Below are 24,129 nucleotides of genomic sequence, written 5' to 3'. Positions count from 1 at the left end.
GTCCCAGCCTCTGAACCCAGCCTTTAAGCAAGAGCGCAGGGAAAGCGCCTCCTCCGAGGCCCTGGATGCTTTCCCCACACGGCTTTCGCCTTGTGTAGCTCCTGTCCATTCGTGGCTGTCTTTGAATGCAATTCAACTGAACAGCCTACAGATGCATTCCGCTTGCAGCTCTCCTGTGGAGCACTGGATGTCCAGCAGCTGGCGCTCTCCAGTGGTGAAAGCACATTTGTCAGCGGTCAGCCTTTGGCCTAGCAATTCTCGGAGGAGTAGCTCATTTGGGGCCCGGGATGCTTTCCACATGCAAGCAGGTTTGAAAGCGGCAGGTCAGAAGGAAAGCAAATGAAAGGAAAGATCAAAAGAGCAGGCCGCAGCACCTGGCATGAAATGGGCGGCAAGTGGAGGGGCAGAGTTGAAAGCGGGGCCGCTGAGCGGCAAAAGGAGGCAAAAGCCTACGGCACCCGGTATTCCCAGGCGGTCTCCCATCCAAGTACTAACCAGGCCTGACCCTGCTTAGCTTCCGAGATCAGACGAGATCGGGCGTGTTCAGGGTAGTATGGCCGTAGACGCTGTACCAGCCTCCGAACCCAGCCTTTAAGCAAGAGTGCAGGGAGAGTCCCTCCTCTTCTTCCTGCAGAACAAATCTTCAGGCAACAGCCACAACTCACAGTATTCAATGGCAGTTAGCCCTTCGCTCTTTCATCACAAGCACACACTTGCACCTGCCTGCCCCTCGTGACATTCTCCCCAATGCAATGCAACCAACCTGCACCAGACTCACTGGCTCACCAGTGGCCACACCCCACACCACTCAACCTATCTCACATGCTTCTCCCACCACGCCAAAGGTGATCAAGGCGGCGCAGGGCCACCACTCCAACATCAGCCCCGGTCTAATTTATAATGTAAAAATCTGAGGACAAATTGGAATGGATGGGTGAATGAAAAGACAGGGAGCATGTACCAGTGAAGCTACAGAATTCATATTCAGTCCTTTAAAATACTCAGAAGTCATTGAAAAAGATGCTCAAATATACCTTTCCCAAAAAGCCAGAAGCTTTTTTGCTGGGCTTGATGGGAGAGGAAACAGCAAAGGCAGATCAAAGACTATTTATGTACGCCACAATTGCGGCGAGAACTTTATTAGCCCAAAAGTGGAAGTTACAGGAATTACCGACGATGGAGGAGTGGCAGACAAAGATGATGAACTATGCGGAACTGCCAAAACTGACCTGCAGAATTTGAAACCACAACGAACTGAAATTCCATAGAGACTGGAGTAAATTCATTGACTATATAAATAATAACTGTAGAAGTTTGAAGACACTAGCAGGACTGAAATAAATCCTACGACGTGGACTTTATAAAATAAGATGAAACTGTGAGATATAGATTTGAAAAGGGAAAGCTTGTTGGCGGGATGGAGGGAAGTCATAAGCTCAGTAGAGCGGTAGGGAATGAGATTGGTAGGTGTATATTGGAAATTATTGTTTATTCTTTAAAGTGAAAGTTTAATAAAAATTATATTAAAAAAAATACTCAGAAGTCATGACTGAAAAATGCTTTTGTAAAAATACACTTTATTTTACAGGGCCACATGCTAAATTTTACACGTGTGCAATTTTTCACATTTGATGAGAAGCATGTGCATTTTCTCCCTGGGTATCATGAACCAGTCCTGCCAACCTAGCAGTTTGAAAGCACGTCAAAGTGCAAATAGATAAATAGGTAAGGTAAACGGCATTTCTGTGCGCTGCTCTGGTTCGCCAGAAGCGGCTTAGTCATGCTGGCCACATGACCCGGAAGCTGTACACTGGCTCCCTCGGCCAATAAAGCGAGATGAGCGCCGCAACCCCAGAGTCGGTCACAACTGGACCTAATGGTCAGGGGTCCCTTTACCTTTTATCATGAACCAGAGTACATAAAATGTAATGCGACCATCTGCACTCAGGTGCAAATTGATTTCATTTTTCTCAGTGCTTTTACTCCTCAACAGGCTACTCTTAATGTGGGTGTTAGAACGATGGCATCTGTTCAGATCACTCATTGCCACTGTTCTCAGATCCTTTCATCCAGTTCTGTCATTTATTTCTACCTGAATTCTCTCACGAAACAATGCATGTATTACAGAATCACAGAATTATAGAGTTGGAAGGGACCATGAGGGTCATCTAGTCCAACTCCCTGCAATGAAGGAATCTTTTTGCCCAACATGGGGCTCAAACCTACGGCCTTGAGGTTAAGAATCTCTTGCTCTACAAACTGAGTAGATCAACCAGGCTATGGAGATGTAAAGTATAAAGCTTTGCAGTAGGAGCTGAAAAATCCCCAGTGAGCAATAAGCCACTCTAAACTCTCCAGCCTTGGTCTTCTGTGGGCTGTAGCCTAATGAGGAACAGCACAGAGCTTAAATGGGCGGGGATGCAACACAGCAGCTATTACAGGTTCAGTGTTCACTTCCTTCACTCCCTCTGGCAGCCGGAAGGTAAATGCTCTCACGAGGCTGGTAAACAAAACAAAGAGTTCCACCTGTGCTATGTGCTTCCCCAAGCATGCACGGCTTCCTGCAGAAGTAATAAACAGGAGAAAATAAGTATCACGTACCTGCATCACTCATTCTCTCAAGCGCCACATAATACTCCATAATTAAGAGTGCATGGTATACATTTGCATATGGTGCGCAACCAAAGCATCTGAAGAACCTATGCAGAAGGGAAGGGAGATGGTGCACATGTCCACACAATGAGATGGAAGTCAGGACCACAATACCTCAAGGACCGCCTTCCCCATATGAACCAACCCAGGACCTGCGACCATCATCTGAGACTCTTCTTCATGTGCCTCTTCTGAAAGAGGTCCAGAGGATGGCAATACAAGAATAAGCCTATTCTGTGGTGGCTCCCCACTTGTGGAATGCTCTCCCCAGGGAGGCTTGCCTGATGCCTTCCTTACATATCTTTAGGTGCCGCACAAAAATATTTCTCTATAACCAGGCCTTTGGCTGATTAAACATTCTATGGCCTTTTAAACCGGGATGGGTGGGTGGGTATTGTTTTGTTTGCAATTATGTTGTGCATTTTTGTGTTCTTATAATGTAAACCTTACCAACAAAGGTTCGTATAGCTAAAGCCATGGTTTTCCCAGTAGTGATGTATGGAAGTGAGAGCTGGACCATCAAAAAGGCTGATCGCCGAAGAATTGATGCTTTTGAATTATGGTGCTGGAGGAGACTCTTGAGAGTCCCATGGACTGCAAGAAGATCAAACGTATGCATTCTTAAGGAGATCAGCCCTGAGTGCTCACTGGAAGGACAGAGCCTGAAGCTGAGGCTCCAATACTTTGGCCACCTCATGAGAAGAGAAGACTCCCTGGAAAAGACCCTGATGTTGGGAAAGATGGAGGGCACAAGGAGAAGGGGACGACAGAGGACAAGATGGTTGGACGGTGTTCTCGAAGCTACAAACATGAGTCTGACCAAACTGCGGGAGGCAGTAGAAGACAGGAGGGCCTGGCGTGCTCTGGTCCATGGGGTCACGAAGAGTCGGACACGACTAAACGACTAAACAACAACAAATGTAAACCTCTCTGTGATCCTCAGATGAAGGGTGGTAAATAATGAAAAGAAGAAGAAGAAGAAGTGGTGTGCATATGGTTGACACTCAAGCTGCAATCCTGCACCTCTTTTTTGTGAGCAAGCCTAATTGATGTGGAAAGGGATAGCCTAATTTCTGTTGCCTACACTCTGGTATCCTCTGGGTCAGATTACTGAAACGCATTATACCTGGTGCTGCCTTTGGAGATAGTTCAGAAACTGCGGCTGATACAGAATTCAGAGGCCAGGTAGCTCACCGCAGCAAGACAATTTGAAGATATAGCACTAATCCTGGCCTGACTGCGCTGGCTATCAATTCATTTCTGGACCAAAGTCAAATTGCTGGTTTTGACCTAGAAAGCTGTACCACTAATACAGTGGTACCTCGGGTTACATACGCTTCAGGTTACAGACTCCACTAACCCAGAAATAATACCTCGGGTTAAGAACTTTGCTTCAGGATGAGAACAGAAATCATGCGGCGGTGGCATAGCAACAGCGGGAGGCCCCATTAGCTAAAGTGGTGCTTCAGGTTAAGAACAGTTTCAGGTTAAGAACGGACTTCCAGAATGAATTAAGTTCTTAACCTGAGGTACCACTGTACCTCAAAAACTTCCTCTCCCCATATGAACTGACCTGAACCCTGGGATAGTCATCTGAATCTCTATTCCATGTTTCCCCCTCCATGGGAGGTCCACAAGAATGGGCCTTTTCGGTGGTGACTCCCCACTTGTGGGATTCGCTCCTCAGGGAGGCTCACCTGGCACCACCATTACATATCTTCAGATGCCAGGCAAAAAGATGTATTTTCTGCTAGGTCTCTGGCTTTTATTTCCCACCACGTTGGGGAAGCCTGTACTTAGAAGAGTGTTGCCAAGACTCCTCTGTCGAAATTGCTTGGCACATAGTGTTGCCTGAACAAAGTTAAAAGGCTTGCATTTGATTGCGTCTTGGTTCCTTACTGGTCCTCTGCTGGCAGGTCCGAAAATTTAAAGGGTTACTTTCAAAAGCCTGTTATGGCTTCTCTGCATTTTCTCAGCTCCTCCTTCAAGATTTTGTCCTCAAAACAATCACTGCTGTTCAATATTGCAGGTCAAGTTTGCAGTTGTGCTTTCTAAAGGTCTGTGCATTTACCTGTTCCAAATGGGAGGAATTCATCTCTCACTATGAATTTCCCATCCTTATCTAGGAAGTGGTTAGGGTTGAACTGGCGAGGAGTCTCCCAAAGCTTGGGATCAAGATTAATAGAGCACAGATCAGGAATCACCAGAGTATTCTGCAAAGAAGAGAAAAGAGGGTTTAGCTATACTTCTTAATATCTTGGTCAGACAGGTATAGGTGGAGAACTCCTACATCAGGCTTCCTCAATCTTGGTCCTCCAGATGTTTTTGCCTACAACTCCCATGATCCCTAGCTAGCAGGACCAGTAGTCAGGGGTGATGGGAATTGTAGTCTCAAAACATCTGGAGGGCTGAGGTTGAGGAAGCCTGTCCTACACCCAGGCCAGCAAATAGCCTATTAGGGCAAATGCTAGGACCTCTGGAGCAGTGTCATAGCATGGGTTGCCAGTGCCCAGGACCACGCACAGGCAGTGGGTGGGAGGGCTCATTCAACTGCCTAACGGCATCCGTATCACCCAGGAGATCACAGCCACAGAGATAAGAAAAGAAGAGGTGCTCTGTTATCTGGAGAGGTCACTTCCTGGTTCGCATGGAGAAGCCATTTTCAATAGAGTCCAGCAATGAAAGTGCATGGTTGCATTGAAGCAGCACTGAGTGTTGACATTTTGCACCCCTAACAATTCTGAGCCCAGGACAACAGTCCCTGTGGGCTGCTCCCACACTATGGCACTGTTCCGGAACACCCACCATAACCAACGACACGAGGCTTCTAGGTCCCCTTTAATTTATTTTGGCCAGGCACAGAAAGGAGCGCTGAGCTCAAGCAACTGGATTTGCCATTGCAGGGTTGTTTTAACTTCCTCACAGTGCAGTCAGTGTTGTGGGAAATGACAGCCACCTGCCCCACAGCCGGATTCACCAGTGTGGCTTCCATTAAAATTTTAAATTTAATTAAAATGATTTCCCCTCCACAATGAAATGTACATGTTCTAACACACACATATATATAGAAGTTCTGCGATAATGTGGTTAGAGGGATTGAAAGAATTAAATAATAATATAATAAAATATTAAATAAGAACATTATTATTAATTGCCCTGTGGAACGCCCTCCCATCAGATGTCAAGGAGATAAACAAGCATTTGACATTTAGAAGGCATCTGAAGGCAGCCCTGTATCGGAAAATTTTTAATGTGCTATGTTTTATGGTGTTCTTAATTTTTTGTTGGGAGCTGCCCGGAGAGGCTGGGGCTACTCAATCAGATGGGCAGGATATAAATAATAAAATTATTAATTACCAGGTGTTCACTTCCAATGGACGCCTCTATTTGGCTGTGTTAAAGATCAGGATAGATAAATGGTCACAAATTTATTGACAGCTACCTGTATAACAATTTGTCGCAACAAGGACCCTGAGGGTGGATGATCAAAACCTTTGAAATAGCAAATACGATAAAACTGACGGGTTTCTTCAGAGTAAGAGAAGGAAGCCAACTTCATAATTGTTCCACAGAACAAAGAAATATATTCTTAATGTTGCAATAAAAGCCAAATCAATATTTATACTCCTAGGAATGCTGTAAGTCAAGCAAATTATTATTATTATTATTATTATTATTATTATTATTATTATTCCCCAGCCACTCTGGGCGGCTCTCAACAGAGGACTAAAAACAGAATAAAACTTCAAACATTAAAAACTTCCCTAAACAGGGCTGTCTTCAGATGTCTTCTAAAAGTCAGATAGTTGTTTATTTCCTTGACACCTGATGGGAGGGTGTTCCACGGGGTGGGTGCCACTACCAAGAAGGCCCTCTGCCTGGTTCCCTCACAGGGAGGGAACCGCCAGAAATCCCTCAGAGGTGGACCTCAGTGTCTGGGCTGAACGATGGGGGTGGAGACACTCCTTCAGGTATACTGGGCTGAGGCCATTTAGGGCTTTAAAGGTCAGCACCAACACTTTGAATTGTGCTCCGAAACATTCTGGGAGCCAAGGTAGGTCTTTAAGGATATATATATTCAACATTTTCCGTCTGCTCACAAAAGGGCTCTTGCACTAGTGAATGGGTGAGTTTCAATGCCACTCAACAGAGGAATCCAACGCAACAATTGCACTAGCTAAAACTTGTTGCCAAACAATCGTTCAACCTGGGAAAGAGGAGGGGGTGGTAGAAGTCGCTCTGTACCTTTTCAATGAAGTTGCCAAGCACATTCATATCGTCTACACAAACTCTGGGTGCCCCAAATAGTATGACGTTGCTGAAGCGCTGCGTCTCCTTAATCACAGCACTGGTATAGGGCAATCGCTTCCGATCCTCATAGCAGACCAATTTGGAGGGGCTGAGAGCACTTCCTAGCTCCTTCTGGACTTGCTCTGAGGGCGGGGGGAAATGTGTTTCAATTCATAGGTGGGCAGAGGGAAGGTTGTATTTGGGAAGCACTCTTCTCTCAAGGGTCACCAGAGTGCCAGCCACTAAACAGCTGTGAAAGAGAACCCCTTGGCCCTTTATAGCACATTGACGATGATTTGTTCTCACACTGCTATTGGGGCGGTCACACATGATCATGCTTTCTATCATGTCTGTGCCTGCAAATGTTTTGGGGTGGTCATGCTGCTTCATTTCCAATCAGTGCATATCCTCTAACTTCTTCCTGAAATCCCATCACTTTCTATGTGAAAGACATGATTTTCTGTCCTGCTCTTTCCCTTATTGGGGAAGCATCAGAGAACAAACTGAAGCAGAATCAATCAACCATGCTCTCAAATAATATATAGGGCTTCCCTCAATTACAACCCCAGAATTTTGTTTTAACATCTGGGCCTGCTTAATGTCATTTGGCAACCCAGCACAATATTGTCCACACCAACAGGGAACAGCTCTCCAGGGTTTCAGGGGTAGCTCAGCTGGTACAGCATAAGACTCTTAATCTCAGGGTTGTGGGTTCAAGCCCCACACTGGGCACAAGATTCCTGCATTGCAGGGAGTTGGACTAGACCCTTGCGGTCCCTTCCAACTCTACAATTCTGGTTCTAGACATTCCCAGCCCTAGCTAGAGATGCCAAGGACTGAACTTGGGGCCTTTTGCATGCAAAGCAGAGGCTCTGCCACCGAGCTACAGCCTTCGCCCCTCCCAAGCTGTACATAGAACAGAATAAGCATCCTTCACTTGCGCCATACAGCCCCTCTCACCTTGAATATTGGGATGGGCCACCATAAAAAGCAAAGCCCAGGAGAGAGTGGCAACTAGAGTGTCTGTGCCTCCAGCAAACAGGTCAAAAATAACCTGTACCAGGTTGTCTTCATCAAATGTAGTTGTGGAGTCAATTTTCTCCTGTGGATTAGAAGCATGACATTTCAACCCAAGGTACTCAAAAGCTTGGCTGTCTCAGTTGCAACCACTGTGTTGCTTTTGCCCTGTGTGCAGTTCTTGAGACTAATTTTTACCTCCTTTGTTGGCTCCATGGAAGCTTTGCCTCACTTCCTAGCTTGCAAGAACACTTGGGGTTTTGTGATTTGGTGGTAGCAGCCAGGATGGTGAGGCTGCACCATGAAGCCCCCCTCCTGCCACTGACCTAGGTCGGTGCACCAGTGGGAACACTAGATTCACTCTGTCGCTGGGCCTGTGTACCCACAACCTCACCTGTGTCCTGCCCCATCCAGGTAAACGGCAGCAATTTCGGTGTCAGATCCGCAGCCCTGCCCCACTGCGCCAGCCATTCCTGTGATTTGGGAGCCGGTTAAGGCAAGGATGGGAAACAAGGCCTAGGGCCACCTTACCTTGTAGACAACTTAGTGGGGACCACATGCCAGTGGTGGGTGGGGCTGGAATAAAAATGAGTGTGGCCTGGCAAATGAATGGGTATGTTGATAATGGGACTGTGCAGCTGCAGACAGCAAACAAAAGAATTGCATGACTGTATGTGCCACCTGCGTCAAAAATACCTCTGCACACAGAAAAGCAGCATGTCAAGGGAGAAGCCGGACTAAGAACTTTCTCCCTGACAGGCTAGCTTTCTGCAGGTAGAGGATGTTGTTGTTGTTGTTGTTGTTGTTGTAAATCAACATAGTAAGCCATAATTGTAAGCAAAACAAGTAACAGCCAGTGGAGAGAGTTCATATCCAGAACATCCAATCTTCAGAAACAATGCACAATTTAAATAAACAATTTATCACTAATACTGAACCGTCAGGGAGTGCTGCTTCACTCCCAGTTGACTTCTATCCAAAACGGTACCATATTATTCAATATACTAAACAATGTGGACTGGAATGGATGCTGGTGCTGACACACAGGACCAATCCTTGCTTTTCTGTAAACTGCTTATAGATTTGTATTGTGTTAATTTGGTTTGGCTTATTTAAATGCTGCTTTACCACACCGCAAGTGATATTTATCCGTGGAAGAGGCTTATTCGCCCAGCTGGAAAAGCTTGTCGGAACAAAAATGCCTACAATTATTTCCAGGAGGTGCGGATAACGGCTGCCTGTCAGATCTTGATAGGAATGCAGTTCCACAGAACTAGGGCAACCATGCTAAAAGCTCCGAGTTGCTACGGAGAGGGCCTCGGATCTCTTCGCAACCTTTAGGAAATACTCTCCCATAGACTGCAGTGACCTACTGGCTATATACAAGATAAGGCAGCCTCTCAAGTAACCTAGTCCTGAACTGTATAGGGCTCTAATAGTTCAGTACTACATACCTGCCAACGTTTCTCCAATGAAAATAGGAACACTCTATTCATCATCATCATCATCGTCGTCGTCGTCATCATACCCTGCCCATCTGACTGGATTGCGCCAGCCAATCTGGGCAGCTTCCAACATATATAAATAAAATATTAAACACTAAAAATGTTCCCTATACAGGGCTGCCTTCAGATGTCTTCTAAAGGTTGTATAGTTACTTATCTCCTTAGCCGGGGGCATTGCATAACTGCATACCTTCCAACATTTCTCTGATGAAACTAGGGACATCCTAAGGAAAAGCGGGACATTCCTGGATCAGATCAAAAACCAGGATGGCTTCTGTAAATCCAGGACCGTCCCTGGAAAATGGGGATACTTGGAGGGTCTGGTAGGAGCACCTTGAATAAGATATTTTCACCGTAACAGGAAATAAACAGGCTATGCTCCGTTAGGGAAAGAAAGTCTTGTGTGAGACTGTGGCGTTTGCCCCTAGGATGCGTCAAGGAAAGAGTTAAAAATGGGTGTGATGTGATTGGCCAGTGAGAATGTGAGGGGGGAGTAAAAGATAGAGTGGGAGGTTTTGAAAAGACAGTTGAGGTCTGGGAGTTGGGAGTTGAGGGTTGAGGGTTGTCAGTTGGGAGTTGAGGCTTGGGTTGGAGAAGGAAGAGGGTGGAATACGCAGTGGGTTGGTTGAGTTGTATTGTGAGAGAGTGAGTGGAATTGTTAGGGAGTTAGATAGATAGTTGGGAATAATTCAGTTTGAAGTTGTAGGAACTAAGATTTAAGAAACTGACAAGAGAAAAATAAACCGAAACCATACGCTTATTCCTGCACTTAAAAATAAACTTGATTAGTTGTTTATGTTAACTACTGTCTGGACTCCGTGTGTCCCCGTGAGAAGCGGGGTGGTGGCAGCGAAGAAAGCAACCGCAGTGGTGGCATAGGGTCAATAGACCGTGAAACGTCCGGGGGCCCTGTGTGATCGCCACAGAGACACAATTTCTTGTTGCAAAGCCACAGCTTCCCAGCCATTTGTGGGCGGCTTTTGTCTCAGTGTTTCATGAGCTGTGCCAAATTCAGGCACTCCAGCAGAAACTTACCTTGTCTATCTGAGCCAAATAGAGGTGAGTGTAGTCCTTTTGCTCCTGGGAAACCCCACCTTTCTGGCAATTTTCTACCTCCTTCCTGATAAAAGAACGCATGAATTCACAGGAGGAGAAAACCTTTTTGTGAGGCCCGGGAATGTGCCGCATCAGTGAAGGGAAAGCATTATATAGCTGCAGGAAATGCAAAAGAAAATGTGTGAGTGTTGCTTTGGCAATGTAATCCCTGATCCCCCTGTTTGGGCTCTTGTAATTAAGGAAGAGACCTGGATTCAGGGAAGTCAAGGGACAGGCTTGGGAGCAGACAGAAAGCTTGGGAATGGCGGTTCGGGAGCAAGGCAAAAAGTTCAGAACTGGAAGATATTGCATATATCAGTATTTCCAGGGCTTTTTTTTCCAGCCAGAACTCACCAGAACTCAGTTCTAGCACCTCTCAGGTTGGTCCCATTGCCATTCTAAGAGAACAAGGGAGGCATTCATGGTGAATTCTGGCACCTCTTTTTCTAGAAAAACAGTACTGAATATTGTGCTGTTTGAAGCGACTCGATATAAAAATTGACTCCTTTGGGAATGAAGCATTGTTCAGACTCATTAGATTGTTCAAAACTTTACTTGAAGAACTTTCTTCAAAAGCTGAACAAAAAAGCTGAACAAAAACCGATACATCCAAATAAAAAGGTTAAAGTACCCCTGACGGTTAGGTCCAGTCGCGGACGACCCTGGGATTGCGTACTCATCTCGCTCTGTAGGTCGAGGGAGCCGCCGTTTGTCCGCAGACAGCTTCCAGCTGTGGCCAGCATGACTAAGCTGTTTCTGGCAAACCAGAGCAGCACACGGAAATGCCATTTATCTTCCCGATGGAGCAGTACCTATTTATTTACTTGCACTTTGAAGTGGGCAGGAGCTGGGACCGAACAACAGGAGCTCACCCCGTCGTGGGGATTTGAACCGCCGACCTTCTAATTGGCAAGCCCTAGGCTCTGTGGTTAAGACCACAGCGCCACCCGCATCCCTACAATGCCAATAAATGATACATCCAAATCATTCTATACAATATCTTGTGCAAGTCCAGCACAGGCTCAGCATCTTAGAAATAAAATGAACTTATAACCAGAGCTGACAAACATAGCTCTCTCTAACACACAGGCTCCATTAGCCTGCATTCCAGCTCCCTAGGCTATGCAGTTCCTGAAGAGGCATCTTACTTTTACAGAGCCTGAGAACAAAGACTCAGCCACCACCCTTCCAAGAAGGCGAATTTGCAATTCAGTACCTCTCATGTGATCTAAAGTTAAAACACTGTATCAGAGCTACCAGAAAACAATAACAATAGTTAATTAGCAACCTATCTAGGCAGCTCAGAGAGCTCTTCTTGCTTAGGAGACTCCAGAGGGATTTTCCATTTCAGTGTCAATTAAACAACTGTACTTAACAGAAGGAAGCAATGGAGGCTATACAAGGAAGACATCAGGAACACCTCTGTGGAGAGGAAATCTCACAGCTCAGGGGCTGCCACAGAGAATGCCCACCACCCCAAATGACTGATATGACTAGAGCTGGTAAAGAGGTCACTTGGGAGAACATAAGGGCATCAGAAGAGTCAGGTCAATGGCCCATCTAGTCCAGCAACCTGTTCTCAGTGTGTTCAACAGGATGCCTACAGGAAGCCTCAAAACTGGGACTGAGTAGCCACCTTATTTTTGTGGTTGTAACCTGTTTTAAGCTGTTTTTAATGCTTTGGCCACCTCATGAGAAGAGAAGACTCCCTGGAAAAGACCCTGATGTTGGGAAAGACGGAGGGCACAAGGAGAAGGGGACAACAGAGGACGAGATGGTTGGACAGTGTTCTCGAAGCTACCAGCATGAGTTTGACTAAACTGCGGGAGGCAGTGGAAGACAGGAGTGCCTGGCGTGCTCTGGTCCAGGGGGGTCACAAAGAGTCGGACATGACTAAATGACTAAACAACAACAACAATGTTTTGTTTTAATGTTGTGACCTGCCCTGGGACCTTAGGATAAAGGGTGGGTAATTATCATCATCATCATCATACAGCAGCTCTTAGGGAAGAGCCATAGCTTAATGGCAGAATGCACCATTTGCATGCAGAATGCGGCAGGTCCCTTCTCCATCACTTCCACTGAAAAAGGACCACAGTGAGGAGGGATGAGGAAAACCTGGCCTGGCTCTGACTCAACACTGGACATGTTTGTGTGCAGATACAGCGTTGCCCTCCTCGGAGCTGGGAGAGCGAGAAGGAACAGGGGATAATTCATTACTCACTATCTCTCCAGCGGTGCCCCTAAATTTTGTAACAGTGCTGATGTGTTCAGTCAGCTCATGTAAGGCCTTCTTTTCCACGGGAACAGGATGTCCAAATGCCAGAGAACAAATCACTTTGGAGACTGAATGCATGATGGGCAGCGAAGGGTCCAGAGGCCGTCCTGCAGACAAACAGCCAAGACAATCTCATCAGCATTCATTCCACTGGCCCAGGGCTTTGGAGCAGGGGTCGGCAAGGCTTACTGGGCATGGGCCAGATCACTGCCGCGGAGATCCTCCATGGGCCGGGCCGGCACAGCACAACACTGGTAATCATGTCTGCTCATGTCCACAGTGCCGGAAATCACCTCTGCGCATGCCCAGATGCCAGAAATCGCGCTTACGCAGAAGTGATTTTTGGCGTCTGGGCATGCTCAGAAGCGATTTCTGGCGCCGCAGACATGCGCAGACGCAGTTTCTGGTGTCTGGGCATGCGCAGAGGCGATTTCCAGAGCTGCAGAAGAGAGACCCCGCGCCACGCTGCGCCAATTTAGCGCAATGCGCAAGGACTCACCGAGCGGGCGGCTCATGGACTGGTTAAATGGCCTCTGTGGGCCACTTCCGGCCCATGGGCCTTAGGTTGCCAACCCTTGCATTAGAGACGTTGGGAGAGAACCACAGATCTACCCCACTCTGAATGTTTCAGAGTATTGTGGCCTCAGAACCAGACATTTCAGGTGCCTCCAGTCGAGTCTGTCACTATTTTGCAAAAAGGATACAAGGGTTTACTGGAGATTCGGGTTTATGCGGTTAAAGTGAATTAAAATACTCTGTTGACCTATTTCAATAAACCCCACTTTTTATATTAAAAAAAAGAAGAAAACAACTTTTTTACAATTAGAAAAATGCACTGAAAAGTGGGGGGTGGACAAATGATTAACAGGAAGTGTATAAACACCCCGCAGGCAAATCTGGATGAATGTTTTTAATTGTTTATAATAGTTTTTTTAATGTTGCAACGCACCTTGGGACCTTAGGATGAGAACGGCAGGCCATAAATAAATACATAATTGGAAGGAGAAGGAGGGGGGGAGGAGGAAGAAGAAGAAGAACAACTGTATAGTTTGAAGGGAATGCAGGAATATTTTGCCAAACATGAGGCTCAGACCCACCACCCTGAGATTAAGAATCTCATGCTCTACCATCTCTTTTTTAAAAAATATTAATCTTTATTGGTTTAAAATCAACACATACACACAAAGAACATTTAGGAAAAAAGCAAAGAAGAAAACAAAAATAAAACAGACAAAGAAATAGCAAAATTATACAAAATTTGCTTTTTAAAGGTTAGAAAGGAAAGGAGGATTCCACATGCGGCTTTCACGTTGCATAGTTCCTGTCCATTTGTGGCTGTCTTTGAATACAACTGAACTGACCGTCCTGCGGACGCTTTCCACTTGCAGCTCTCCTGTGCTGTACTTCATGTCCAGCAGTTGCTGCCTCTTGATAGATTTCAGCTGAGCTGTGACTTTAAATGCTTGCAAGCCGCCCTGAGCAGTGCAGGGGGAGGGGGCAGGGCCTTGCAAAGGAAAAGCAGGTTCGAAAGGTGCGAGTCAGAAGGAAAGGAAATTAAAATAAAGATCGGAAGAGCAGGCAGCAGCGCCTGGCGTGAAATGGGCGGCAAGCTGAGCGGCAAAAGGAGGCAAAAGCCTACAGCACCCGGTATTCCCAGGCGGTCTCCCATCCAAGTACTAACCAGGCCTGACCCTGCTTAGCTTCCGAGATCAGACGAGATCGGGCGTGTTCAGGGTAGTATGGCCGTAGACGCTGTACCACCCTCCGAACCCAGCCTTTAAGCAAGAGCGCAGGGAAAGTCCCTCCCCTTTCTGCAGAACAAATCTTCAGGCAATGGCCACAATTCATTGCATTCAACGGCAGTTAGCCCTTCTCTCTCTTTCGTCACAAGCACACACTTGCATTGAAAAAGTATACAACACATTTTTTACAAACAAACAAGCGAAGATTTGTAACACTGCTTCACCAATACACAAAAATATTTCAACTTCCGACCTCCTTGATATGGGTCCTTGTTTCCTCAATTCCTTGCCTCTGATATTCCAACAAATTTGATCTGTACTAAATCTTGTTTGTATTCTTTTTACCTTATTTCCATTTGAGAGTTATTCGAAGCATTCTAAAGCTTTTATATGGGGACATGGTTCTTTTAGATATTGTCTATACATCTCCCCTTCATGGATCCCCTTCATGGATCACTGCCTTGCCGTGGCGAAGGGGCTTGAATAACTCAGAGAAACTATGAGGTATGCCGTGCAGGGCCACCCAAGATGGACAGGTCATAGTGGAGAGTTTTGACCAAACGTGATCCACCTGGAGCAGGAACCGGCAAGCCACTCCAGTATCCCTGCCAAGAAAACTCCATGGACAAAGACTTCCAGTTGGTCGTGCAATTAATGGCGGATGAGAGCTCTTTCATCTGAAAGAGCCCTTGTGCTTTGAAGATAGGGGTGACCGCGAGAGCGTCGCGGAGCCCCGAAAAAACCTCAGAACGAGCGTTCTGAGGATCTGGTTTCCCGCGCGTACCCCTTGCGACTCCCCTGCTCCCCAGTAAGCTCTAATAAGAGCCCCGAGAGCGAGCGGGGTTGGAGACGCGGGTACTGTGGAATCTACTCGCTTTCTTCATTGCGTGAAGCTCCGAAGTCCGGCAATCATGAGCAACCAATTTCTCCGACCAAATTATAAAAGATTGGACAATCGTGAGTAAAAAAAGGCTTTAAATTTGGACAATTAATTGGACTGAAGGGATTTAAATTACGGAAGTCGATCCCTTTCCACTGAAGTAAAAGTGAAAGCAGTTGTTGCTGACAATTTTAAAAGAATGTTTAAAACTTCCAAGGAAACTTTCTCATAGAATCATAGAATCATAGAGTTGGAAGAGACCCCTCTTTTTGCAGGGTGAAGGGGGGAGAATTTGACTGAATTGAGAGACCCTGCATAAGATAGACAGATTGTGTGTGAGCTGAAAGAGAAGCAGGCAGAAGCCGGATTGAGAGAGCCATGCTTGATTACTGCTGGAATCCAAGGCTGTGACTCTCGAGGAAGCAAGATCTGTTGGGGTGCTAATTCTCTGAGCCCCTCCATCTTTGGCTCAGGTTGCCTATATGTGTAAATAAACCATGTATCCTCAAGACGCCACAGTCTCTGGTTTCCCTCATTCCAAGGAAACCGAACCCTGGGTAAGTGTCTGGAACCCCTGGAATCTCTCACCAATAGGAGATTTGGGGTGGCCTGCAACAGTACCCCAGATGAGCATCTGGCTGCCCTGTGGTCTGATGAAGAAGGACTCACCATATATTTATATATCTCAGGATTAAAATTGTAAAGCAGAGTTCCAAGCACGGGTCTTCTTCTATGAGCCTGGAAGACTGTTACCTACTTGGAAGCATCTATTTCACTTTAAGGGCAGATCTGAGGATGTGTTCAAGCTCCATTGATGGGTTGGAATGAAGGGCCAGGAATCACCATTTCTGCAGAGCAAAATTCCTGCAGCTGTTGCATTATAATCCAGCAGGTAGGCTAGCTAGCCAGCAGCTGCATATCAGCAAGTACAAGCGCCTAATTTTTTAGCCATTGCTTACGTACCTTTTTCCTGTGCAAAGGCCTCCACGAGTTGAGCAGCTTCCTCTTCTATTTGATGCTCCAGACACATCTTCATTTGCCCCATCTTCTGCAGGGTAGATCGTGCAAAATGCCTCTGCTGCTTCCAGGTTTTGCCATTGGAGAACATAATACCTGCAACAATATTTTTTTATTAAAAAAAACCCCAGTGTTGGGTCGTTCTTGGTTAGGTGGTTCACAGCTAGAGGTGAATGAATCAATACAGTCATACCTCAGAAGTCGAACAGAATCCATTCCGGAAGTCCATTCGACTTCCAAAACATTTGACTTTCAAAGCGCGGCTTCTGATTGACTGCTGTGATGTCGGCGGTGGGGAGAGCAATCTCCTGCACGCTGCGGCAGTGGCTCCAGCCGCTGCGCACGGGGGGCGAGCCCCCTGCGGTGTGCCTTTTTGTCACCCCCCTCAGGGATGGCACCCGGGGCACACTGCCCCCACCTCCCCCCCTTCCTACGCCCCTGCCTCCAACAGACACAGCAGCCCAGGTGCCCTGCAAGCCCAGGGCCACTCGCGGGGGCAGCACAGAGGCTGGTGGACAGCCAATGCATCCCCCTCAGCTACCCTCAGCTGGAGGGCACCTGAGAAGGACACACTCACTTCGGTGGAGCATGGTGCACCACTGGTAAGAGTTTCTAAATTATTTGATGGCTTGCTAAAGCCACATAGTCTAGGCTTGGAGCAACCACCCTAGACATCCTTCCTGGTAGGGTTCACATGGTGGAAAGAGAAAACAAAGAGATTGGTAACCCTTCCTCCTACCTAGCTCAGCCTGGCAGGACAGCTTGCTCTGTGGTCTTAACCCTTTAATGCATTAATTAGAGTTAAGCATATTGGTTACATGAAACTGGATATATCCCACACTTTCCATGCTGGCTGAGGAAAAGAAAGGAAAAGACCCCTCCCCACATTCCAAATAAAAATGGCTGAGTGCAACAACTTACCCTTTTCATTGCCCAGAATTTTAACAACAGGGAACATTGGTTGTCCAGACAATGCTTCTGGGTTGTCCGTTAGACTATTATCAACAGCCTCAAACCCAGACAATACAATCACAGGAGTATGTCCTATCCATAACGTGAAAATGTTTCCATAACTGTTTGCAAGCTGTAAGTGGAGTCAAAGCAAACAAAACAAATGTTATGCTCAGGGCCAAGCTAGTTGATATGCAGATTGTATAACAGCATACAATGTATTTATTATTATTATTTATTAAATTTATTACTACTACTATATTGCAGTTGGATCAGGACCACAATGTATGGGGAGGGAGGTCTTTGGTTCTGGGGAAAATACCCACTTCCCCTCCACTCCCATTGAAAAGCTGCAATGGCTCCTGGGACTGGTGGAGTGGAGACACTTGTGGAATTGTTAGGCGAAATTTTGATGCCTGAAGCATGTGTTTCTGACCTGAATGTTTGTTCTGCTGATGCTCTTTGGGGCCACGGAGAAGAATTTGATATGATTCCGTTATTGGGACAAGAACACCTAGTGTTTCTGTTGACAAAAGTCTGTCCCATTAGCTAAAGGTAAAGGGACCCCTGACCATTAGGTCCAGTCTGGGGTTGCGGCGCACATCTCGCATTATTGGCCAAGGGAGCCGGCGTACAGCTTCCGGGTCATGTGGCCAGCATGACTAAGCCGCTTCTGGCGAACCAGAGCAGCGCACGGAAACGCCGTTTACCTTCCCGCCGGAGCGGTACCTATTTATCTACTTGCACTTGGAAGTGCTTTTGAACTGCTAGGTTGGCAGGAGCAGGGACCGAGCAACAGGAGCTCACGCCGTTGTGGGGATTCGAACCGCTGACCTTCTGATCAGCAAGTCCTAGGCTCTGTGTTTTAACCCACAGCGCCACCCGCATCCCTGTCCCAACAAAATAGAAAGTGTGGAGGAAGACCACAGGGACTGGTGGATGCTGGCACTTCCTTTCAGCATCTCTACCATAAAATATTCACTGCCTTTTGAATTTTACTGCCCTTCTGATTCTGCCACCCTACTTCGCCTCATGAGTAAACCAGCTCACACTCAAGTAGGCCTTCACTTTGCTTTGGCAGTTAGGCTGCTGCAGCTGCTAAAAACAGAAGAAGTCTGTAGCCCAGTGGCAGAACATCTGCCTTGCATGTAGAAGGACCCAAGCTTAATCTCCACTGACATCTCCAGGGTGGGCTGGGAGAGGCCCACTGTCTGAAACCTTGGAGCATCCCTGCCGGTCATTGTAGACAATATTGAGCTAGCTGGACCAATGGTCTGGCTTGGTACAAGGCCACTTCCTGTGTCCCTGTGCTTAACAGTGGACTTGCACTGGGGATTCTTCCTGAAAAGACCTTCTAATCTGGAATGCCTGCAGGAGCCCAAAATTCTCAGCATTTTAGGAAAACTCTCCTAAAGCTCCCAATGACCTGCACCCGAAGAAAGAAAAATGTCAGCTCGGGGCTTAACCTTGCTCAAGCAACAGGCAATGCAATCCACACTTCACCCCTCCCTGTTTAAACCCTCCCACAGAGATGGAAAGAGGCAGTTTGTCGTGAAGAGGCTAGCTGGGAGAGGGCTTAGGACCACCACCACCACCCTGCTGCAATTCTGCTTTTGCATTCCAAATCAGTGTTGTATTATACAGTTACTGACTCACACGAAAGGGTTAACCTGCACCCTGAGCTCATATTACCATGGGTGGGACTTAGCAAGCTGTCAACAGCCTTTGCTTCCTCTCTCCCCCATTTTCTCTCTGTTCTTCCTTAAACAAGCAGCAGCCAAGCAATGATTCCCAGCTACAAGAAAAAAAACATGTGAAAATCTATTTAAGATGAGATTCTCATAGCCTGCAGACTGCATCTTGTCAGGAGGACTGTTCCACACAGTGTGGGAGTTGGGTCTCTATTTCTGTGGCACCTTGGGGGACATTGCAGATTACATGGCCGATATCCCACACCTTCTAGTGCATTTTCCCCTCACTTGCTCATCACAACATGGGTTTTGTTGCACAGAATCTCATCAATCAGGTTGCAATTGTGCAACGTGAATTTGCAGGTATGTAGCTGAACCCCATCCAAAAATAGCAAGAATCTGGAAGTACCCGTAGGTTCCTCACACGCACCTCCACTTTTTGTATAATTGTTTAGATAATTTATACCCCGCCCTCTGTCGGCAGATCTCAGAGCAGGCTATAACAACAACAAAACACCACAATCAGACTGAGGGATAGCTCAGTCAGTAGAGAAAGAGACTCTTAATCTCAGAGTCGTGGTTTCAAACCCCATGTTGGGCAAAAGTTCCCTGCATTGCAGGGGGTTGGACTAGATGTCCCTCATGTTCCCTTCAAACTCTTGTTGTTGTTGTTGTTTAGTCGTTTAGTCGTGTCCAACTAATCGTGACCCCATGGACCAGAGAACGCCAGGCACTCCTGTCTTCCACTGCCTCCCGCAGTTTGGTCAGACTCATGCTGGTAGCTTCGAGAACACTGTCCAACCATCTTGTCCTCTGTCGTCACCTTCTCCTTGTGCCCTCCATCTTTCCCAACATCAGGGCCTTTTCCAGGGAGTCTTCTCTTCTCAGGAGGTGGCCAAAGTATTGGAGCCTCAGCTTCACGATCTGTCCTTCCAGTGAGCACTCAGGGCTGATTTCCTTCAGAATGGATACGTTTGATCTTCTTGCAGTCCATGGGACTCTCAAGAGTCTCCTCCAGCACCATAATTCAAAAGCATCAATTCTTCGGCGATCAGCCTTCTTTATGGTCCAGCTTTCACTTCCATACATCACTACTGGGAAAACCATGGCTTTAACTATACGGACCTTTGTTGGCAAGGTGATGGCTCTACTTTTTAAGATGCTGTCTAGGTTTGTCATTGCTTTTCTCCCAAGAAGCAGGCGTCTTTTAATTTCGTGGCTGCTGTCACCTTCAAACTCTACAGTTCACTGATTCTGTGATTCTATGATTATTTAATTATCTCCTTTTGATTCTAAGATTGATACTTCCAATGCATGCTTAACCATCCGTCGCCTGCTACTGTTTGGCATGCCTTCTTCTCAGCTCTGCCTCTTCTTTTTCTCTTTCAGCTGGTTGTTTGTTTGTTTGTTTGTTTGTTTGTTTGTTTAGAACAGAAGTGGGAATAAGGTAGACTGGGATCAAGTGGTAGATCTTTGAGGGATATGCACTAAAACAGCAAGGCTTTCCTATCCCCTGCTGCTTCAAAGTAAGAAGAGCAAAATGACTTTTCCCACCCAATGGCACAATCCTAAGGAAAAATCTGATGGGGATGAGCAGTTAGGATCCAGTAGATCTCCAGCTGAGCTAAGAGGTTTCTGGCTCAGCAGGGCTATGCCAGCTTAAATCCCCCATCCTGGTTGAGCTGCAGATACGTCAGCCTAAGTCCTTCATCCAGGTTTAGCTGGGGCTCAGTTGGCTGAGCTGAACCCAGCAGGTCTTAAGCTGGTGTCAGTCGTGGAAAGGGGGCGTTCTGGGGGAGTGCCAAGTGTGGAAACAGAAGAGGTGGGGCAAGGAAACTTAGGCTGGATCCAACATATTATTATTATTATTATTATTATTATTATTATTATTATTAGGTGGGCCCTGTAAACATACACATCAAGTGTCAGAATCCAGGGGAAGGAGTGCATTTTCAGCATTCTCTGAAAGCTGCATAATGAAGGTGCCAGGTACACCTCTTTGGAGGGGTGGAGTTCACAGCTTTGGGGCTGCCATAGAGAATGCCCTCTCCCCAGCCGCCAACCACCAAGCCTCTGAGGGCCTCCTCTGCCGATCTCAGCAGCTGAGAGGGTCTGTAGGGGAGGTGGTGGCAGAGAGAAATCCAGCGTCAGAGATGAGTCCAGCTGGTGAAGAGGCACAAATGTCTCCCCTTCCTGCTGCTCCCCTCCCCCTCTGGTCTCCCAGAACCAGAAGAGGCATGAAAAGGGTGGAAAATAGGTTGGCGGCACGCAGACAGACACGGTCTCCGATTGCTTGGGGAAAGCCCTGGAGAGGAAGAGACTTAGGCAGCTGTGGGGAGGCAGGGACTTTCAGTCTTGGCAGCTGACATTTAAGGAGTAAGACCGCCAGGAAGGAGCTGCTGTGGTTGTTAGGCCTGACACTCAACCAACTCTGTGGAGATCGTGTTTTTACTCATGAAGAGTTAACTCCAGCTTTGAACTGTGTGATTATGGACCAGCATGCTCCTGTGACAACCCTATAGGATTTACACCAACATTGTAAGTCCAATTAAATACAAACCAATTTCAGTGTTGGATTAGGGCATCACCATATAGGCAGTCCACTGGGGCAAGTGGGGCACTGGTTGGCCAACCTCAGTTTGCCCTCAAGCACCACCACCTGCCCATCTTATGTAGAACCTGTCCACTGCTTGTTGGCTCCTTACTCCGTGGTTCTACTCACTACAGTTGCCTTTGTGGGCAACGCAACAGGACCAGAGCAAACTGGCTCGACCTATCTATTTATTTATTATTACCTTTATATTCCACCTTTCTTCTCAAGGCAGTGTACCTGGTTCTGTCTTTCTGTATTTTATTAGTTCCCAATGGGCAACAGCAACCACTGCATACAGGGTATTTTCCTGCCCTGTTCACCCACATACCTAGTGGGGGCAAGAAAAGGCCCAGCTAGATGATGTCCCATGTTGACACTGCATTACATGTTACTGGAAAGAGTTGAGACAAGGACAGGAAGGAGTAGTAACGCGATTTTTGCTGCAGTGCTCTGATTCCACCCTCGGACACACTCCCACAGCTCCCTGAAGCTCCGTGAAGGAGCCACCATCTCATTGAGGACCACCACAAAGCGAGTGGCACATTAATCAACACATGATAAAACTCGCTGTGTTGTCCTGGTCTTTCAGGACGAATTCCCCACCCACCTCTCCAGCTATGCTGTTGTTGGTTCGGCTGCTATTATCGTTTAGAAAAATACCTTCATCAAAGTATCCTGACGAATCTTCCAGCCAACTCTCCACAGGCTTCCGATGAGAGGGAATGGAAGAGGTCCAGGGGGGAGCCGTCGGTGCTTCCAAAAGAGCTTTACAAACTGCACAGTCAGACAACAGATGACCACAGCAACCAGAACTTCACTTGGCCCCATGTTTACCTGACCGTTCTCTCTGAGTTAGATGAATGACTTTGTTCTGGGCTGACTTCCTGGTTTCTCTTAAAAGACTCAGTGCTCTTTTATACCCTTCCATCACATCATATGGAGAGCTGCTACCCAGAGATACGCTATAATTAAGCAGGGGAGAATTATGCGGTCATTTCAGGCACATTTATAGCCTAGGAATGTGGCTGTCCTCTTTTGGCACGTGAGGTGTGAACATTCAAGATGCTCAGATAAAGCAAGGAAGGTCTTAATTGCCATCAGACCCTGCACACCCACACAGTTTAAAAGGCCACTGAACATTTAATTGGCCAAAAATCTGGGACAAGAGGAAAGTTTTCACCTGATGCCTAAAGATATGTAATGAAGGTGCCAGGAGAGCCTCCCTGGGGAGAAAATTCTGCAAATGGGGCCACCACAGAAAAGGCCCGCTCCCCTGTTGCCACCCTCTGGACCATACCCTCCAGCATGTTGAGGCTGAAAACCATACCTTCTTGTGTTCCCACACAAGAAATGTGACCTGTGTGAGTTAACAGAGCCCCAAAACAAACTTTTTTTTTTTAACTCTGGCTCTTGGGCATTTTGACCCAAAACTTGTGTTTTTGGGGGGCGCAGCTCCTAAAAATGGGATGCCTCAATTTAATCACGGCAGTTGAAGGATATGTTGGACCTCTTGTGGGGTAGGCACATGAAGAAGGGCCTCAAATTGTGATTGCAGTGTCTGGGTTTGTTCATATGGGGGGAGGCAGTCCTTGAGGTATTGTGCTCCTGAGTCCTGACCTAAGCTGGATTGGAGGCAGTGGGAGAGAACCAAAGCCATGGCTTTGGATATTCTCACAGAGATCTGGTTGGTCTATCTCTGTTCAAGACAAAACACCTTCCCCTCCCACTTCTTTCTCTGGTGCACTTTGATGACATCACCTCCAGCCAGCAGAGCGGGGCAACTACATCGTGCTTCACATATGGCTTTTGCCTTCCACAAGAGCCTATCCATGGAGAAACATCTCCTTAGCAAAAGAATGGTGGCTGACTTTTGCCAGACCTTTCATCATCACCATCATCATCATCAGTTTATTATTTATACCCCGCCCATTTGGCTGGGTTTCCCCAGCCATTCTGGGCGGCTCCCAACAGAGGACTAAAAATAGAATTAAACTTCAAACATTAAAAACTTCCCTAAACAGGGCTGCCTTCAGATGTCTTCTAAAAGTCAGATAGTTGTTTATTTCCTTGACATCTGATGGGAGGATGTTCCACAGGGTGGGCACCACTACCAAGAAGGTGCTCTGCCTGGTTCCCTGTAACCTCACTTCTCACAGTGAGGGAACCACCAGAAAGCCCTCAGAGCTGGACCTCAGTGTCTGGGCTGAACGATGAGGGTGGAGACACTCCTTGAGGTTTACTGGGCCGAGGCCATTTAGGGCTTTATAGGTCAGCACCAACACTTTGGACAGTCCGTGTCCATTCTGCTTGTTCCATCACTCTTCTGCTGACCAAACTCAATCTTACCATCAAGAATTGCATGGCTGTAGGGGATCCCTCAGAAGACATCCAGGCTACCCTTCCAAAAAAAATGTACAT

General features: G+C 46.9%; 1 protein-coding gene across 4 annotated transcripts; it reads right to left on the bottom strand.

Annotated features, from left to right (window-relative positions):
* Positions 1–1,472: 1,472 nt before the first annotated feature.
* On the bottom strand, positions 1,473–23,798 carry LOC308478406 (cytochrome P450 2J5-like). Of its 4 annotated transcripts, XM_081008105.1 has the most exons (10): positions 22,372–22,507; positions 19,120–19,222; positions 17,398–17,560; positions 16,423–16,572; positions 12,784–12,944; positions 10,500–10,676; positions 7,903–8,044; positions 6,898–7,085; positions 4,724–4,865; positions 1,473–2,561 (listed from the first exon to the last, which is right to left on the bottom strand). In XM_081008105.1, exons 2-10 carry the CDS (start codon positions 19,120–19,122, stop codon positions 2,383–2,385), a joined length of 1,305 nt encoding a protein of 434 aa, XP_080864231.1. In that variant the 5' UTR covers positions 19,123–19,222; positions 22,372–22,507; the 3' UTR covers positions 1,473–2,382. The 4 variants fall into 4 exon arrangements, with proteins under 4 accessions (XP_080864231.1, XP_080864229.1, XP_080864230.1 ...); XM_081008103.1 differs by lacking the exon at positions 19,120–19,222 and having other exon boundaries at positions 22,372–23,796; XM_081008104.1 differs by lacking the exon at positions 22,372–22,507 and having other exon boundaries at positions 19,120–19,761.
* Positions 23,799–24,129: the final 331 nt, after the last annotated feature.

Source organism: Podarcis pityusensis, assembly GCF_964106645.2.
Source record: "Podarcis pityusensis genome assembly, chromosome: 5".
Classification (NCBI taxonomy): domain Eukaryota; kingdom Metazoa; phylum Chordata; class Lepidosauria; order Squamata; family Lacertidae; genus Podarcis; species Podarcis pityusensis.
Note: the sequence above shows the minus strand (reverse complement) of the source record. Positions and strands in the feature narration are given on the sequence as shown.